The sequence below is a fragment of the Ursus americanus genome, chromosome 32 (genome assembly GCF_024610735.1).
Source record: "Ursus americanus isolate L20-20 chromosome 32, mUrsAme1.1.p, whole genome shotgun sequence".
NCBI lineage: Eukaryota > Metazoa > Chordata > Mammalia > Carnivora > Ursidae > Ursus > Ursus americanus.
Window position 1 is genome coordinate 13,891,228 of NC_142158.1, and position 20,790 is coordinate 13,912,017.

Below are 20,790 nucleotides of genomic sequence, written 5' to 3' on the forward strand. Positions count from 1 at the left end.
AAATACCATATCGTTTATTTCACGATACTTGAGTTACCAACTTGAACGAAGAATTTAATGAAATATAGCTTAAGATGCAGAAATCTGATTTGTATCCATCTATTCCTCCTCAGTATATTTCGTACTGATACAAGTCTTTCATAGATCTGTTTTACTGCATTGGCCCTCTTTTTTTTCTGGCTGGCCTTTGTACTATGAGAACAGCATGAAGACCTGGCCTTAATCGCCACCCCACCCCACATCATCTTTTCAACAGGAAATATTTATTAGCCCCTGAATTATATCCAACATTCTTCTAAGTTCTGTCAATAGAAAGATACATTCAAGAAATTCTCTATCCACAGGCATGCCATGTTGAAATGGGAAAGGCAGAAGTATGTTAGAATATAAAACCGTTAAGTGAAAGTGGAAGTGCCTGGTGATCAAAACGATAACTAATTACACTTGCAAGAATGGAGGTGAGGAAGGAAAAAAATCAATGATAGTGACATTCGAGTCTCATCTTTTTTTTTTTTAATTGTATTTATTTATTTGAGAAAGAGAGACAGAGATAACACTAATGGAGAGGAGAGGGAGAAGCAGTCTTCCCACTGAGAAGGGAGCCCCACATGATGGGGCTCGATCCCAGGACCCTGGGATTATGACCTGAGCCAAGGCAGATACTTAACCCCTGAGCCACCCTGGTGACCCTCAAGTCTCAGCTTGAAAGAAGAGTTGAACTGCCTGAAGTGGGCATGTGTGTTAATTTAAGCTATTAAAAGGTGTCTGGAGTATTTATTCATTTCTGTAAGGTTGAGATCTGTTGACAAAGATATTACCGTGTGTTGATCTGCCTTCAATAATAGCCATAGAGGATGAAAACTATAGAGAGTATATGCATATGCTAATTGCGGCCAATAGAGGGAACACACTAGTGTAATTCTCAATGAAATCATCTTATGTGAGACTGAAGATACCATCACATTCAGATAATGAGTAAAGCCCAGAATGGAAAATCACCAGGATCAGATGTGTTCCTATTTTCTAATTAGAAGAATCAGTTTTGACCTTTCTAGAACATTGCTTTCTGTTTGAAAGAAGTGGCTTTTAAATATCTGCTCACTCTTCATAAAGGTACAGAGAAAGGTCAGAGGGCCTAGCTATCCACTGTATTTATTGCTTGGTAGTGAGGCAAAGCATTCTTCATGATGCAGGACATTCTTAACCCATCTACCCTCTAATGGTTCATTGTTCATTTGTGATCATAAATCATATTCCATAAATTCCAATGAAAGAGAGAGTAAAAAAGATAAGGGATAATATAAGAACTGAAGAGGGAAGTATGCTAATTTGATCCCTTTAGAAAGAGTTAAGGTATATGCAGGGAGCCCATATCTGAGCCAAGCATTTGGGGGTTGGTTGTTGTTATCTTAGAACACAAAATATATTTTCTGCAAGCCAACTCATTTAAGGGATCTTAATTTTTATTATTAAATTTTCCATTTTTCTTCTTGAAGTTCCTTCTTAAAAAAATGTGAAATTTTTCAGCCATATAAAAAGGAAAAGAGATTTATTTAGAGTTGGTTCTATTACACTCTGGCCATTCCCCTTATTCCCTCTAAATGGAAGAGTATTACTTATAAAAGAAAGTGAAAAACGGTATCCTACCACTCTTCAAATTCCACAGTAGCCAAGTATCGTTCTAAACTAACAAAGATTGGCAGGATTCTGTGCTCTCCGAAAAACATATTTGGGATGATCATTACTTCCAGTAACAGTTATTAACTTCTGGTAACGTACATATTATAAGGCCGTAGGTGGAAGAGAAATTTACACCTGGAGGAGAAATTCACACTACTCTCACGTGACTTACACGCCACTGTAGCGCTTTAGGAAAAAAGGAACAAAGAAGCACTTGGTGGCTCCTACTTAGTTAAGACACTCACATACACAGCCAAGTTAAATATTTAATCAGTAGAAAAGAATACCTTTTTATTTTAATGGCTTCTTTTCATTTCTCTTGATTTAATATCAAAGGAGTCTTCCAGTGTACTATCCAGTTCACTTATATGCTCCTGAATCGCTGTGACCACTTCAGTGGGGATAAACCTTATACCACTGATATCACCAAACACCTGCAAAAAGGTGATAAAATAACACATATTAACCTACCATGTTTCAAAGAAATATTTAGGTGCAATGAACAAATGCTGTGACTTTTTCCTTACCCCCACCCCAAGATTAGCTTGGAAATCCCCTGAAACGCCGTACTGTTAACCTAACTCCATTGTTTAACAGAAGCTTGCAATTTAGGTTTTATGGTTCAGTTTCACTTTTTTTTTTTTTAAGATTTTATTTATTTGTTTGACAGAGAGAGAGACAGCCAGCAAGAGAGGGAACACAAGCAGGGGGAGTGGGAGAGGAAGAAGCAGGCTCCCAGCAGAGGAGCCTGATGTGGGGCTCGATCCCAGAACCCCGGGATCACACCCTGAGCTGAAGGCAGATGCTTAACGACCGAGCCACCCAGGCGCCCATCAGTTTCACTTCTGACTTTAGCAGGCATTGTATAACGCACCAAATATATAAATTAAAATCTGTATAACATTTACTAATACAGAACACGGGTTCATAATCAGCAATTAAAACACATTTAGAAAGTGAATTATCCTAATTCTATGGAAACCAAAAATCTCAAAATCAAATATAAGACTGGAATTTTCTCTTTTTTTTTCTTTTTCTTTCTTTTCTTTGTTTACTTTCTTTTTTCTTTTCTTTCTTTTTTTTTTTTTTTGCCTTTAATAACTATTGTGTGATGAAATGGATCAAAAACAAAACTCTTTTCATACGAGGGAAGACACAGGACAGCATTCCTTTTAGTAGGAACTCATTGTCCCTAGAGAAGCTTTCTGTATATACAAGACTAATTATCTTTGAGCACAACTAGCAAGCATGCCAACATCTTGTTTCACTTGTCACACACAGTTTGGGTTTATTCCTGGGTTGTTTATAATAATCATCAATTTCACTGACTTCATATGTCTCTCCTACATCTTGAAGGTATCTAGCGTTTCCAAGTATTCTGCTGAATGACTGTTTTCCCTAGAACTTATGGCCTCTTGAACTGAAGACTATCCTGGTTGGAAAGGCAGGGAGCCACATCTACATCTACATTGGCTAAAGGAATGCATTTATCTGGATAACAAAGAAGACATCTGCTTATTTGCCAAGTTCCTCTTCTGGTTACAGAAGCCATTTTTTTCTTTCTAGAACTACTCTTCCATCTCCTAAAGAGGCTATAAATCATATAGCAAGTTAAATAGAAAGCCTTTTTCCAGAAATGGACAAATAAATGGGTGCAGATGGAATACCAAGGAAAGAAAATTTCCTTCCAAGATAACAAGCACTTGGAATGATAAATCCTTGAGCTGTGCTACCATATGAAAAAGACAGTGTCAGGAATGAAGCCAACATAGATGAAAATAAGGGAGAGAGAGAAAGAAGAGAGAGGGATTTGATAACATTCTTTCAACTCCTGAATTCAGCCATCCCATTAGAATATCTACTGTAATTCCCACTTACGTGACTTAATAAATACCTTTTGCAATTTAGCAGAAATAGATGTTTGACATATCCAACTACATCAGTTAAGAAAAATAGATATCCTTGGACATCTTGATTTTTCCTTTCTTGATGAATCTCTCTTGCAGGTCTTCTGAGAGTCCACTTCCCCCACTGGTATCTAAAATTTTCCGGTCCTTTTCCATTATTTGTTCCTTTGTCACTCTTCCTAACCATCTCTTATATTTATTCTTTATTATACATCTTTCTTTCTACTTCTTTGGTTTTTTTGTTTGTTTGTTTGTTTGTTTTTTAAAGATTTTATTTATTTATTTGACAGGATAGAGACAGCCAGCGAGAGAGGGAACACAAGCAGGGGGAGTGGGAGAGGAAGAAGCAGGCTCATAGCGGAGGAGCCTGATGTGGGGCTCGATCCCATAACGCCGGGATCACGCCCTGAGCCGAAGGCAGACGCTTAACCACTGTGCCACCCATGCGCCCCACTTTCTACTTCTTTGTATATGAGCTTTAAAAACCTCAATTTCTTGGGAAATAATTCATGGCATAACAGCACCTATTTAGATGCTTTATTTTCTTTCTTTTCAAGACTATCTAAAAATGCAAGTCAGAATCACCATTTGGGAGCTTTGTCCATGTCTCTTGAGATATCTTCCCTTTTAGATCTTCATATGGTGGATTGTGCCAGTTGTTCTCAGAACTTCTGAAATGCACATTCTTAATATCAAATTGGGTGGACTCAGCCTTTACCAGAATTAGGAATAACAGAACCACAGGGTCACTTTCTCCTAAATTTCCTGTCATTTACAATCTTTTCTTTGTGGTTGAGAATCCGATTCAGAGAAACAACTTCAATCATCGCGTTGTCTTCTAAGAAATGAATTATTGGAACTTCTCCTTATTCAATAGTATGTCTCCATTCATAAGATTCCACAAAGAGTCCAGAGTGTGTGGCTAAGAAGGGACATGTGTATGGGAGTGGTTTTATTGGCTGGAGATGTGAGGAACTCCTCCAGTTGTCATCTGGACCAATTACCTGGAAGAATCTCTCTCTCCCGCTGCACAATGGCTGGGCCGTTGACCAGTAGCAGGTAGCCTTCTGGTTCCCATTGGTCCTTTCCTTGTGCTTCTAGAGTTTAAATAATCCTCTTATACTCATTAAGGCTGCCACCGTAAACTATCCAAATTTACTTCTTTAAAATGTTTTGTATATATAGGTGAATATACATCAAATTAACAAATACGCTTTGGCCTGAGAGGTTTGGGCAAAGGGAATAAGAAGTTAACTAGTTTCAAATCTGTTGCTACAGAAATGTGTTTGTTGTCACTTCTGCTGTTAACTGTTGCGCAGGACAGGTCTCTTTCCAACTACTGTCATGTGCTCATAAAAAATAATCTTACAGGCACGTGGGTGGCTCAGTAGGGTATGCATCCACCTTCAGCTCAGGTCATGATTCTGGGGTCCTGGGATTGAACTGAGCAGAAAGCCTGCTTGCCCTTCTACCCCTTCCCCTGCTTGTGCACACACTCTCTCTCTCCCTCTCTCTCTCAAATAAATAAAATATTTTTTTAAAAAAGAAAATAATCTTAGAATATTTTTAATTTTTATCAGTCCGTATAGAGGCATTTACCTCAAGTGTTTGTGCTAGAAAAATAAGCTGATAATATAATTACACATTTTATTTTATGAGTTTCATTGATTACTGGGAAGAAACATTGCTAGACCATAGATATTACAAACAAGAACAATCTCATGACAACTTGTACGGAAATGGGCCACACTTTGAACACAAACAAAAAGCTACTTAGTCATGTAGTATTTTTCAAAGGCAGAAATTGAGCCCGAGCTGTGATATCCATGTGGTCTTGTTGGGCAAACTTTTCACTCACTGCAGTTGTGGCTATGTATTTTGTCATATTTTCTGGCGGGCAGCTGGGATACATATATCCATATATAGCCATATGTTCACACATATACGTAATACATGCATAAATATATAACAAATATACACATAAATGTCTATCTTTTTAAATTATCATATTCTTTGGCCTAGTAATTCCACTGTCAGCATCGAGCTTTAAGAGAGAATAGAGAATATCAATGAAAATGGCCGAGTAAGGACCTCCAAATTCAACTCCTTCATAAAAAGCAACAGCAACAACAACAAAAATGAGCAAAAACTCTCACGATCAACTTTTTTTGGGTGAAAACGAATTCCGGCAAACCATCTGGCTGAGGTTGAAGCATTAGGTACTTGACTAGCCCCTCAGAACCGCCCCCCTCTGGTGTTAGACATTTATGATGCCAACAAGTAGACTTCAAGCATGGGACATCTCGGTGCCATTTGCAGGCAGCGTGACTGGCAGAGGATTTTCACAGAGGCGGACAAGGATCTCCCAGGCCTCAGGGAGCTAGTGTTCCACAGTGATGCCCGTGGCTGTGCAGACAAGAGCACACGTGACTTCCTTTTGTCTTGTGTTTGAAACACGGCTGGCCCTCTTTGGTATAAAGGTCTTAAGAAAGAGCTAGTGAATTGTCTGCTAAGAAGGGCAGATATATCTTCAGGAGTCTAACCGGAAAAATTAAGTGAAGTTTACTGACAATTTAGCAGGTGCAACGGGTCATACCTAGCTGCCAAAAAACACCGATAAAGCTTCAGTGAGAGCCCATTATAAATACAGTAAGGAAGATAGAGAATAATAAATTAGATACAGCGTTCCAGATAGATTTTGATTTAATTTGCCCCCTTACCCCAGGACTCATGTACGCATAGCACTAATACTGACTGCAGCAACACGGCAATGTTGGGAGGCTTAGTTAAACCCATTATGGTTCTGTAATGAAATAGAATTTTTTTCTCGACGGAGTTCAGATTGGTACACCTGAAGTACAGTAATCTGAACAAGGGGTAAAGAGTCTATTAAAATTCTGTTACAACTGTAGACTTCAAAAATGGGACCAGAAATAATACGACACTCTATGTAAGTAATAGATTGAATCAACATTGTTTTAGAGAAAGGGTGTTTTGCATTTTGAAGAAGGAGAGCGTTGATGTGAATTTCCTCAAGCAGTTAAATAAAGGCTGACAGTGGGATTTCTTCGCTGGGATTTAGTGACAATGCGGCTCTGGTCGTGGTGACCCTGTGGATCATTCCAGCTGTGAAAATCACAAGCCAAAGCACACAGTCCTTTCGTTTTTGCGAAAGTATACTTTACGTGGTTGTAAAATATTCAATGTTCTTAGGATTAAATATCTGAATATTGCTTCTGAAGGAGCAGGTGTCACCTTAAATCTAAAGTCTAGTTTGTTTACTGGCTGTATTTTATACCCTTTAGAAAATGACACAAAATGGCAATAAAATCATTGTAAGTATTCTACAGGGGAATATAAACGCCCTTTGGTTACAGCGTACGTACCTTTATACATAATTCCAGTTTATTTTCCCTGGAATTATATTAAATATGTAAAAAGCCTTTTCTCATAAAGGTAAAAATGCTAGATGTTTCCAAGTTGTAATTTAGCATTAATGTCAAAATTGCTTCAGAAAATAAGCTACTGTTACTGTTTCATTTCTTTTAAGTGTCATTCAGCATACTATATGTGATTTTGCACATAAAATAAGCTTATATGATTTTTATATCACTGTTTGTAAAATGTGGGATTAAAAATAATTTATTGGGTACAAATATGTAAAAATAACTGACATGATGAACTGTTTTTTTTTTTTTACATTGTTTTAACATATTACTATTAAATAATTGCTTCAGGGACTTACAGAAGAATTTGTTCCATAAGCTATGTAGGAGAAACCATAATACTTCTATATCCATGCATTCTTAAAGATGAAGATCAGTACATTTGCAGATAGTTCTTAGGTTAAAAGGATACAATTACAAAATGCACCAAAATATTTTCATGATATTTCTGTATATAGATATAAGGAAAAATAATTATCTTGACTTTTTTTTCATGGCTGAATTATCTTGGACTTTTTAGGAAATGAGTATTAACCTTATCAAATGAGTCAAGATAAAAATCATTGATTAGTAGTATCATGGCATATTCTGAAAATGCTTCTCTCAAGCACTGACTTTTGTTTGCATGGATTTAAAACATTTTTTTAAATGCAAAAATTCAAAACTTTCTCAAATTTATAGTAACTTAAGATTAATAAATACAGAGAGCCTTATGTTTTGTCACATTGGTCACATTTCACATTTCACCCTTCAAGATAGGGTTTCTAAAATCCAATTGAATAGGGGAGAAAAATATTCAGAAGTAAAAGTAAATATATTTTTATTAAAGGTAAAATATTCAATCTTTATCAACTGTGCAATAAAGATTTAATTCTTCTCCTCTATAATGTTTATGTTAGACATTTAAGCAGTATGTTAGTTAATATGTCAAAGCCTGTTTTTAACATTGCTTCTTTATACTTAATATATGTTTTAAGATATTTCCTATGACTTAAAATCCTGGGAAATAGTTTTCTCTGATATGTCAGATGTGTATGTATTATATCTGATATATGTATGAATATAATAATATAACGAATCTTTTCTACAGCTTTCATAAGTTCTATTTGAAGATTCAAAGAAAATCGAAGATGCTGAAAATAATTTTATATGTATTTTCAAAAATATGTATCTAATCACTCTTTTTCTTATATACACAAATAAAAAATATGAGGTCTATAAAAACCAGAGATTATTAATGCATGATTGTCTCAAATTATCAGTATAAAAAAATACAGGGCAATTTAATATTTTAGAAGATAGGGTGAGTGTGGTGGCTTCGGAAAAGACCTGTAGAATCTCTAAAATGTTTCAAAATGTCATATCTCAGTATACAATAAATAGAACCAAAACAGTTCTTCATGATTTTCTATGGAAACCATAGTTACGTTAACATTAATTTAGTCACTAAGAGTTAATATTTTGACCTTATTATTAAAATAGCTTCTTACAAGTAAACAGCTACATTTCCTGAAAAGGTGCCTGAAATCTGTTGTATTTATCTAAAAGTTATAGTGTGCTAATTATGAAAAAATTGCTATTTTCCCTCTTACAGGTTACCAATATATATAGTATATATATACAATGTGTGTACCAATATACACACATACATTAGATACGATATAATAAACATACATATATACCCATATATTTTTATATGGTAAATTAAGCTTGAGGTAAGAATTGTCTAGCTTAGTTTTTTGAAAAGCAAAACATCTCATAGCAAGTTATGCTGACCTAATTATTATGGACAAATAAAATCACTTATTTTGACACACACATATGGGAATAATAATTTGTCATATACTTTTTCAAATAGCATAATTCATATGTATATTTAAAAGATTAGTAAATGTGCCTATGTAAGACTTTTGTGGTAGCAGGACAGGAGAATGTCCTATAAGTGACATTATATTCTAATACTAGCCTGATTGTTGAATTCCTCTTTGCTCTTGTATTCTGATTCTTTTTTAATATGTTCCTTATAACAGGGTCTAAGTTTTAGATAGTTTACTAAACTAGCTAATCATTCTTAGTGAAAGAAAAAGGCAAAATAGTATCGAAACCCTATTTTTAAAAAAATTAAAAGTGGCAATTGTTAAGTTTGAATTTGAAAACCAGAAATAAAAAACATTAGTGTACTTAATTTTTTTAACAATATTTTATGCAAAGCCATAACTGTTGCTATTACTATTTCATTTTAAGGTATATTTTCAATATTGCCACATAAGTAAATATGTCCAAAGGACTCATGGCATCCTTTTACGAAGCTGTTGTGTAAGAAATGTAAAGTGGTCCAAATTTAGGGAATGAAAATACGACTTTGTCCCATTCGCATGAGTAAATTAATTTTAGTATCTTCTTTAGGCAAATCTACACAGTTAAAAAAAACACACACAAATGGTTTTTTCTTTCCCATATGCAATGCCTTTCAACAAAAGAAAAATGTGGATGGAAGAAATCCCCAACACGAAAATGAAAGCTATCATCAACAATTTATACATTTAATGAATATATCACAGAGAGCCCCAGTTTCCTTTAATTTTCCTATTGATTTCTTTTCCACATCAGTGCATACATTTCTCTGTCACACACATACTGCCAGTTGGTCATTGTAGTAGATGACTGGGGGGATTTAGAAATTCACGGAAGAGTCTTCCTGAAAGGTACTAAAATATTAGAGTTAAAACTGAAAAGTCTCGGTTATTTGTATGATGTTCCCCTGCAACACACTGACTCATGGATCAAATGCGGTTTCCCCCCAACTCGGTTTATTCCAAGCGTCTTGTAGATTGGTGGGGGACAGTCAGCTTCACCTGCTGTCTTCTCTTGGAGACCAAAAAATGGAGGTCCACTCTCTCAACACTTGCTCTTTGCACTGTGTGGGTCACTCAATTCTGTGAGAGGAAGAAAAGCCCAGAGCCAAGTAAAACCCATCTAATAACAAAACTGTGTTTCCATTTTTCTTTTTTGCCTTTCTTCTCCTGCTGCTTTCTATCAGCAGAGCACTTAACAATCACTAATTGGTTAATGTGTTATTTAGGCAAGTATTAATATTCTCATTTTGCAGACAAGGAATGAGGCTTCCTGCTGTGTATCTTCTGGCCCTGGGTAAGGAGCTCTTCAGACGGGAGATTCAAAGTAGGTGAGCCCATCCTCTTGAGGCCCAGAGACTTGCCTGGAGCCGCTCAGCTGGGTCTCACAGAGCCTCTGTGAGATCGCTGAGTTCCTGACTCCCACATCTCTGCTCAGACCACCGGGCGACACCGCCTCTAATGACAAAAAACCCTTTTCCCATTCCACCCCAACCAATGCTCCAAGGACTTTCTTAATTGCAACGGATACCCTGGGATTGGGAAGCTTATTTGTGACTTGATGAATCCGCTCTAGTCTTGCCTGGGTTTCTAGGTTTTGTAGCACTAAAAACTTTAAAGTAACTTTGTTCAGAAAACACACACACACGCACGCGCACACACACACCCAGACACAAGATAGCCTACCTATGGAGCAGTGATGAAGCATTGCTCTCCGAGAGTCTATGGAATCACTGAGCTCAGAGGGGCTGATAAAAATAGAATTAAAGAGAGGTGCTCACGGCCACACAGACCAACGACAATCTCGACAAATATGGAGGGAACCTCACTTTTTATTTTATTTTATTGTGATTTTATTTATTTATGTATTTGAGAGAGAGAGAGAGACAGCACAAGTGGGAGGGAGGAACAGGCTCCCCGCTGAGCAGGGAGCCCAAAGCAGGGCTCCATCCCAGGACCCCGGGATCATGACCTGAGCCGAAGGCAGATGCTTAACCAACTGAGCCACCCAGGTGCCCCTGGTTCTTACTTTTTAAAGCAAAATATGCAGAACACAGTAAGAGCCATGCCATCAAGGGTGACAGGTATGGATGGAAAAAAAAAAAAAGATGATGAACACAAGTCCATAGGAAAGATTGTTTGTACTATGACTTCTGTTTCAGATTCGCAAAATCTGACCTCTTTAGAGTTGAAATTCTGTTCCAAAAACATGGCTTTCCATAAAAATAAAACCTTGAAGATAATTTGTTCAAACCCAAATTGCTAGGGTTTTATTGAGACCAAAAAAAAAAGGTTAATATATGACCTATATTTCATATCAGGATAAGGAGAGCCTTCAAGATCACTCTTGTCACAGGTTAGAGCTGTGTTAAATGCAAAAGGAATTTAGATAACTGGATACCCTATTTAAAAACCACCCTAAAACCTTGAGAATAGTGTTCAGGCTGTAACGCTACAGCAAAATTATATCCATTTTTATTTTGCGGTTTTGCCACATCTAATTTGTGAATACATTAGGCTTTGACACAGGCAACCTGTTTCTTCCCAGGTCAGAATAGCCATTCAAATTGTGGCTTGGATCTCACAGGTATCTCTAAGTGTGTCTAAGTGATTTCCTAAGTATAAATTCCCTCAATTCGCATAATGTGATACATTTCATGTCTGGTTCCCTGGTCATGGTGGCATGAAATCACTTAACAGCGGCACGATATTAATTGTGAGAAATCTCCATCCTTAATCGAAAGGCTATCACGATGCCAGATTACCAACCAAGTAGAACAATTTGGCATCCAGAAAGTCAATGTAATTTAATAGATTTCCTAGAGCTTCAATAATGCACTTAGTACAAAGATAAGGAGCTCCAGGGTAGAAGTTAACTTCCATCCAAGTAGGTGACTACTTATAAACCCTAATTTTAGAAGTCAAATAGATTTTCCTTAATCCAGAAAGTATAATCTACCTAAGTGTTGATATTTGAAATTTCCTTTCAATGCATACATCTTTGTGGAAGGAATATACTAATTTCATTTCTCACTGAGATTACAAAAGACAAGACCAGTCTTGAACACCCTCCAGTTTTGGGTTTTATAATTCAAAAGGCCAGTGATACACCTGGAAGTACCTGGTAAGGGTCAGGAGAGATAGAGAGAGGACTGGATGATTGTCAAGTAGCAAGACACGCGGCTGAAAGAAAATTTGTCTCATCTTCAAGTTACTCTAGAACTTGTACTAGGATCACAGTTCCTGTCCCCTAGGAGACAAAATGTCATGCTGGCAACATGTTTAGAAAGGCTACATAAAATTTCATACTGGTGATCAGTGTTAGAGAGGTGCAAGGGGAGGTCTGTTTGATATGGGTGTCAGTAGATTTCATGGAGCAAAAAGCAGGAAGCCTAAAGCATGAAGAAGTCATAGTAGTGACTACTGGGTGTCTAGACTGCAGACCCACGAGGAAGCAAGATGTGTAGACATCTGCTGGGATCTGCAAAAGGGGGAAAGCTGGTTTAGAATTTGCTAGAAACTCTATCGGGCACAGGTTCAGAAGTGCCGAGGGGCACTTGCATCACTGTATCATTACCATCACAGAAGGCAAAGGTGGTGAAAACACGGACAGGGAGTCAGAGGGGTCCATGAGCCTGATTCCCTCACGATTCAATCCTCCCAGAAGTGATTTTATTTTTTAGCCTAATGTTACTATTAGTACTTGGGAAAAATATGTTTACAAGTTGAATGAATTTAACATTGCATGATCCATAATGCTTTGTCCTCTTTATTGCTCCTTTTTTTTTTTTTTAAATAAAAAGAGCTAAAAGTACTTTGCGGATGTGATCCCATTAATCTGCCCCAAATCTCTATGAGGCAGGCGGTATAAGTCTCCATAACCCAGTTTTACAGATAAGCATGCAGGCAGAGAGTAGTGGGAAGTGAGTAAGGCAAGGTTCTGGAGCAAATGCAGAAGCGAGTGAATCAGAGAGCCCTGAGGATTGCTCTGCTCCTAGGAACAGGCCATCTCACGCTGGGTTTCCCGCTCAGGTCTCAAGGTCGGCAAGCTGCCACACCATGTTTTGCAGCAGAAGCACAGACATTCCTGGTGTCGTGGCCTCTTCAGGTCTTTCAGTGCACAGTGTATACATATATTTAAGCACATGCCTGTGCAAATTAAAAACAAAAACAAAAACCACCACCAACAACAACAAAAATCAAAAACAAAAAACAATTAAGCTATGACAGTTTTGCTCCTTAAGGAGATTTTTTTAAAGCAAGGGTTTTGGAAGTCTAAAAAGGATCATAGACAAAAGTACCAACAGCCCTTGACCTAAACTCCATCAGATACAGTCAGAATCCCCCCACCTGTTGCTTTGCTGCGATATACACAGTTCTCTCATTTCACCCCTCAGTAAGGGAGCGAGGGGGGGAAGTGATGGAGAATCCTGCCTGGCACATCTGTGCTTTTCCCAGTAGAGTGTCTCTGTGAGTTGCTCAAGTACCCCAATGCTGTCATGGGATTGGGATTGTAGAAAGGAGAAGCTCCATAGCTGCCACACTGATCTCTAAGCCACTCGAAATTTCCACAAGGTTCTATTCAAAGGAATTTTAGGTGGAAAGACTTTCATCAACTTTATAACAAAAACAACAATGGTAAAAGTCCAGAGGGAAAGGGTGAAGTATTCTGCAAATTCTTACCAATTAAGATTGTGCCACTGTTAAGTGATTTCATGCCAACATGACTAGGGTAGCAGACATGAAATGTATCTAAATTTTCCTCCTCCTCTATGCTTTATTTCCACCATCTAATGGGAAATAACATTCTTTTAGATTTCAGAATTCAACAACATTGGTGCAGATAGGACTGAGCCTCAGGTTTCACCCTGCCATGAAATTTGGATTTTAAGAATATGGTGCAATGTGTAAGATTTCTTTTTTAAACTAAACTCAACTCACCTGAGGACTCTGACTTATTAAGAGAAAACATGGCCTCACGATCTTTGCTAAATGCTCCTTTAACATTTTTAAAGATTTAGAGAGGGGGACTTTACTTTTTAAGCTTTTTCTCATGGAAAAAGTATGAAATGGCCACCATCTCACGCATTTTGTGTGAAATCATTTAAGCAAGGAACGGTACACTTTCCTGAGGCATTGAAGTGTGTCCATGGACTCAGAGAACCCTTCTTCATCAATCCGCTGATGTTTGCAAATGCTACCTGAGTCAAAGTTCTCATAGGCTGAACCCTGAATTACTTCACTTGATTTGTTTCCTGTCTCTCTCCCACAAAGCTATCTGCAGAAACAATTTATTTCTTACATAGTACCTTCATTTCTTTAGAAAACACTAAAATATATCTTCAAGGCTATTATGGTATTAGAAACATTAATTATACAATATACTTGCAAAGTAATTTTAAAGCCTTTGAAATCAAGTATAAACACACACACACACAAACATACATACACAGTACCTGCATTAAAATATTTTCATAACCACGTACCTCAACGATGGCGCCATTGGGGAGTCGGAGAAAATGGCGGTATAGCTCTTGGAACCCACCGGGATAAACGGTATATATAGATACATGAGAAGTAATATCCCCCGGACCAAGTGCAGACACAGAAATTTCGTTTTGCTGTTGGAGGTCACAGCTGGAGATTCTGGACTCGACGCCATGGTTTTTCCAGATATAATCATACACTGCCACCTAGTGAGACACCGAACCCCCCCACAAGCCCCCCAGCCCCAGAAAAGAAGAGAAAAAAATTAATTAACTCTGGCAAGAGCATAACCAATTTTAAATGATTTTACAATAAATCTGAAAGTCTCTGCCATCTGCAATGCCTGCGCTCCATTCCACGCATATTTTTATGACATATATCTAAATAGTGAAGATAGACAAATCCCCGGTGTGTGCTCCATAAAGTTAATTCTACACAGATGAAGCTGTAATTGGCTCCCATATTAACCCAAAGTAGGAAGATCAAGCAGGATGTGACAATGACAATGTTGATTAAAAAAAAATGCTTACGAATGGTGTTATGAATGGGTGTTTGTGCTTTCTCATCCAAAAGGAATCCCTGCTCGTTTTTCCTTGTTCTCACTGTGCTAAGTGCTAATCTCTGGCATCATCACAACAGCGGATGAGATAAATTAAAGATACATTTTGCTGAAGTTCACAGGGCAGGATTTTTGCATACTTTATACATTTACCTACTATTTTTTCTTCATAAGTCCCCGACTTTTATACTTACTGGACTTTATTTCTCGTAAGTTTTCTCAGGTAACAATTCTTTTTTCTTTTTTTTTTTTTAAGATTTTATTTATTTATTTGACACAGAGAGACAGCCAGTGAGAGACGGAACACAAGCAGGGGGAGTGGGAGAGAGAAAGAAGCAGACCCTCAGAGGAAGAGCCTGATGTGGGGCTCGATCCCAGAACTCCAGGATCACGCCCTGAGCCGAAGGCAGACGCTTAACGACTGAGCCACCCAGGCGCCCCAACAATTCTTTTTTCTGATACAACATACCTATGGGGCCTTCATTAATAGTAACTGAATTATGAGTGAGTGGAAAAAACACCGTTTTATTGCTTGTTTAAATATGAATGGGGTGCCTGAGTGGCTCAGTTGGTTAAGCGTCTCCCTTTGGGCTCACCTCATGATCCCGGAGTCTCAGGATGGAGCCCCACATCTGGCTCCCTGCTCAACGGGGAGTCTGCTTCTTCCTCTCCCTTTGCTCCCCCTGCAATTCATGCTTTCTCTCACTCACTCTCTCTCTCAAATAAATAAATAAAATCTTTAAAAAAATAAAATAAAATATTAATGATGAGGATTAGACTATAGCACTCTAAAATTTGTTTGTGGCTGATAAAACTTCTGGTCTCCCAATATCTTTGTTAACATTTCCTACAACCACTGAGCTATGGAGATGCTTTCTATAATTTCCAATTTCCATATCTGCGGATGCCGGTAGTTTCAGAAGCAGAGAGAGGAAAGTAGTCAATGGATTTCTTTCCTCACTGGCTTTTCTGAGGCAGGAAACATTTTTCTATTGTTGCAGAGAGGCTAGATCAAACATGTGCTCCAAAGTTAATTCCTCCTGAAATGATTTACAAATATTCTAAACCCTCAGAAATATGGAAAGATTGTACCAACATGAAAGAAAGTTCTGGCCAATTACGATTTACTTCAAGTCCATCATTGACAATGAACTCCCAAGATTTCAGCTAGCGATTTTTTTTCTTCTAAAATAAAAAACAAAATTGAAATCTGGACGAACAGGTACAGAAGTGGTAAACGTCTTGAAATGGCTTGCATGAGAGAAAAGATCAAGGTCTATTATAATTAAAAACAGAAGTTTCCTGAGGATCCATTCTAACTTAGGTTTCTGAGAAAATCAAAACACGCTCCAGGACCTACCACTCTTGCAGGAATTCACTGTAACCATATATGTAACCAAAACCTCTTCCCTGTGATGAATGGTTACACAAAAGGAAACTTCCCAAGGAGGTGAGCTTTCAATTGGGTCTCAAGACCTTCACGGGACTTCAGTAGAGACGAAAAGCGCCAAAGATGTTTCCGGCAAAGGAGCAGGAGTCCTGATGGTCCTGATATGCAAAGGCGCATCTGGGGTAAGGGGCCAATGAATGGTCCAATGGACTGGATTGTAGCAGGGGCATGAGGACCAGGATTTTACACCAGGCAATCACACACACACACACACACACACACACACACACACACACACACAATATATGTATATTTTAATTTAATGTTGCCTGTCTGCCAGGTTGGTATATTATCCCCATTTTATAGATAAGGAAACCAAAGCTCAGAAATGTTAAGCGACTTGTCCAGAGACACCATTATGTGATGATAATTTACTATGAGATAATTCTTATTCCTTCATCTCAGAGAGCCCTACACTCCTGGCTCCTCTCCACAACTTGACTTGTGGTCCTTGCTGGTGAATTCGGGGTCAAGAAAACAGAGCAGCCCCTTGCCCTGCCCTCTCCTTCTGTTAATCCAGCTGCCTCTAGGAAGTACCCATATTCTCTGCCTGACCATAGTCTAGTGTGAACGAGACAGCCTCTTCTGAGCATGACCTTGCATTCCAGCTCGTCTGTGTCGACTCTCCTTCCTTACGGTCCGCTTAGCGGCGGATCTAGAATTAACAAGTCCGCTTAGCGGCGGATCTAGAGCCATATCTTGCAAACAGCTTTATCAGTAATTTTTATTGCCTTTGGTCTGGTTCCTGCATTTCCTTAATTTTCTCAAATAGCTCTGATGGGGAAAAGAGGTGTGTCACATAGTAGCCCCCCTGAGATCCCAACAATAATCAGGCAGCTCTGCTATTTGAACCCAGGTTGGTCTGAGTCTAAAGCCCAGGCACTTCTGATTTCACTGTGGGTAAAATGCTGGATCGCGTAGGACACTATTCTCTCCGTGCCGTAGTGTGTGGCTGCCGAATGGGGATGTGTCTGAACATGATTCTGGAGGCTGAATTTTCCCTTCAGTGAAGTGCTCATATGGAAGAGGCTGAGGGAAGATTTTTTTCTATCCTTGGTCGGGGTGGGAACTTTGTAAACACCCTTCTTGACTCAAAAGGGGTGTTGTGGAGTCCGTCAGGAAACACGGGATTAGAGGCAGCGTCCAAATTTCTGCCGGCGTTCGGGTTACGATAGCCCATGGAAGTTTCTCAAGGTTCTTTGAATTGAAGATGAACTGGAAAAAATACCAGAGTGTGTTTTTCTCCCCTCCTTTGGACCATAAAGTTGTAATACAAAAGCAATTGGGGTCATTTTCAGGATTTCTAGCTGGCAGTTCTTAAGATCAAATAATCAAATGCCTACCTACAACGAAAAATGTGGATCAAGTGAAACCCTATTATTTTGCTGTATGGGTACACACCTCCTTCTAGAAAAGAAGGCAGAGCACAGCGGAAGTGAGGGAGAGAGCCCCATAAAACCTCCCTAGAAATGGTTAAGAATCTGAACCAGATGTTCACGCAGAAGAGAATATTTTCGGTTACCCGCTGATATATTGAACATTCTCCCATTGGCCATGAACACATCCTACCCTACGGGTAATTGCTTTATATTCTGACTTACAACCGAAGACAGCCTGAAGCAATTGGGGATGCTTAGCTTTGAAACCTTCTTAAAATCCTCCCTAGGGTTAAGAAAGTAGGGCAAGGTAAAAAAAAGAAGAACATGGATTTTTATAACAGGAACTAAATCTGAAGAAAGGCAGATCAGAGGGTGGACACAGAGGTGAGGAGTGATGAGGAAATCACCATTCGATTTTTCTTAGGTCCTTTGGCTCACGTCTGAATAATCTATGTGGGTGAACGTGATTCTCAGCAACTGTGCTCTCTTGACTTTTAGCTCTATTTCTTTAAAACTAGCTGTCGAGTAACAAGCTTCTCGGCAAACTGACCTGTGATCGTTGATAACTGTTCCCACGTAATATTTCTCATTTAATTTTATTTCAGGCCGCGAAGGCAATTCAAATAGAGGAAGGGAAAGATTTGTTAAGGCAAATACCAGACAACCTAGACATTCTCGCCTAGGGTCGGTGAGGGATAAAAGGAAGGAAGCAGGATATGATTTTTCTAAAAACTGCATTTTCTCTAGATGCCTTTGTTTTCCATTTCCTAGTGAGGAATGGTTAAACTATTTGGCAGTTGGGATAACATCCATGGAAAATTGGAGTTCACTCCGTACTGCAAAATGGTAGGCCAGAAGACAGCTACTGTGCCCTTGGGAATCCAAAGGCAGCTCAAGTGAACTCTCCTGCCATCTGAAATCTCTTTCGTTAAACCCATCAACTCAGTCGCTTCATTTCTAGGAGAGCCCAGAGTGAGTTAATAGATCTATTGAGACAAGTGAGTCGAGAGACTACACATACAGGACACATCTGAGGAGCTCAATCTGGAGGCATTGAGGAAGCTGAGAGGAACCCACAAAACGCCAGACCCGCAAACAGTAAGCCTTAAATGAAGTTCATCGTTCAGCAGGAAGACAAGTTAAGGGCGGTAATTCAATGGTAGACGAAGCAGGCCGGAACAGGTTCAAATGCTGCATATTTCACAACAGAGCTTAATTAAAACAGGACTATGAGGCTGTTAATTGCATTATAATAGTTCAGCGTGAAATTAGGTCTGATGTGAACGTCCTTATAGTGGATTTGTTTATGTTATTATAATTACACAGTGGTACACAGATTTACTGCATAGATACATTTTTAACAGGCCAGCTTTTGGGTGGATTTCTTTTCTTTCCTCACTGGAATTTGCACTCTATTTACAAGTGTGGAAAGTCGGCAAGAGGGAACCAGGGTCAGGAAATGAGGTCATACTGGATGATCTACTCGGTCTCCTGTGGATTTGAAGCTTCAAACTCCAAATAAGTTGTGCCTCGATGATGGTGACTTTATTCACCATTTCTCTGGGAGAGCACGTGTCATTTAAAAAACTGGGTCTCTGTAAAATGGGTGTCTTACCCAAAAGTGCTTTATTTTGTCTTCGAAAACAATGCCTTCCTTTAGAATCAGTGAATGCAAATCTATGACTAATCTTGTGTCTGTAGTTCCCCAATATCATATATCCTGGTATAAATAAAAAATGTCAACATTTCAAATATTTGGCTTTAGGAAAAGATGGCAACTCCTGTTCACAGGATGAAGAGACATAGCAGAAGTTGGTTTGGTTTTCCAAATAAAAATGGATGCTCTGGGGCGCCTGGGTGGCACAGCGGTTAAGCGTCTGCCTTCGTCTCAGGGCATGATCCCGGCGTTATGGGATCGAGCCCCACATCAGGCTCCTCCGCTATGAGCCTGCTTCTTCCTCTCCCACTCCCCCTGCTTGTGGTCCCTCTCTCGCTGGCTGTCTTAAAAAAAAAATGGACGCTCTCCTTGACTCATCCATAGTTTCCACTTTTTGGACAAAGACATACTCGGTTCACATACGAATCTAACCTGTGACCTTTGCCTAAACACTAAAACCTGAGATGTTATCAGATGTTTGGGAGCATAGACTACATATTTGATAATGTTTTTGATTTTCATTGAAACATTTTTATTTCTGTGCAGACTATATACATATATGTATCAGCTATTTGGCACATTTCTTCATTTTGTGTGTTGCTTTGAAATAAAACAGCAAAAAATTAATAGAAGATTACCTACAAATAAATTAGGTAACTAAGATGATTATGCTTTTGTTGTTTCTTTCTTTAACATAACCATTAGGAGTCTAGAACAAGCACTTAAGTAAATTTGAATCAATTTAGAGAAAGGTAATAAACTATGTTGCATTGCCAGAAAGCCATACTTCTAAACAAAATTACCTGTGGTTAATTTAGGTAGAAATTATGCAGTTTGGGAAAGTTAATGTATCTCTATATGTGGGTGTGTACACATTTTATGTAAGCTTTGCTATTGTGACTATCTCTAATTTTAAGAACCCCCCCAAATTTTACATCTTGTGTCTGTTTGCAGAAATATATGCTTTTTCATAGCACTACTGCAAAATTCTTAAGAAACACATTAGGAAACCAAAAAGAACGTCACTTCTGGTTATGACATTTTTCAAAGCTCTTGGGAATAGAAATAAATGAAAGAAAAAGTTACAGGTTATTTCAGACAAGTAGAAAGTCACAGCCGTTAGCAGTATTCCCTAGGTTTTTGCTTGTACATATGTATGCAAACATTAATACTAGCACCAATATGACTACAGGTGAGCACTTACAGATTTGTTTCTGAGAGAGCACAAGCATGGAGCAACCCCACCGCCCCACTTCTGACTTTTCCTGTGCATGGGAAGCACTGGGTTCCAATAGGAAGAGAGGAGGCTAAGGTGAAAACATTCCGTTACAAATCTGGAATCAGGAGCAGAGAAGAGATTCAAAAGGTGACA

The 20,790-nt window shown here is 38.5% G+C and overlaps 1 protein-coding gene across 1 annotated transcript in view; it reads right to left on the minus strand.

Moving 5' to 3' along the window:
• Positions 1-1,976: 1,976 nt before the first annotated feature.
• Positions 1,977-20,790, minus strand: part of LOC123801533 (uncharacterized) — a 219,874-nt gene continuing 201,060 nt past the window's right edge. Inside the window, exons 11-12 of the mRNA XM_087857899.1 lie at positions 14,373-14,579; positions 1,977-2,114 (exon numbers count right to left, since the gene is read on the minus strand). Coding sequence (XP_087714025.1) covers positions 1,977-2,114; positions 14,373-14,579 — 345 coding nt within the window. The remainder of the gene's footprint in view (positions 2,115-14,372; positions 14,580-20,790) is intronic.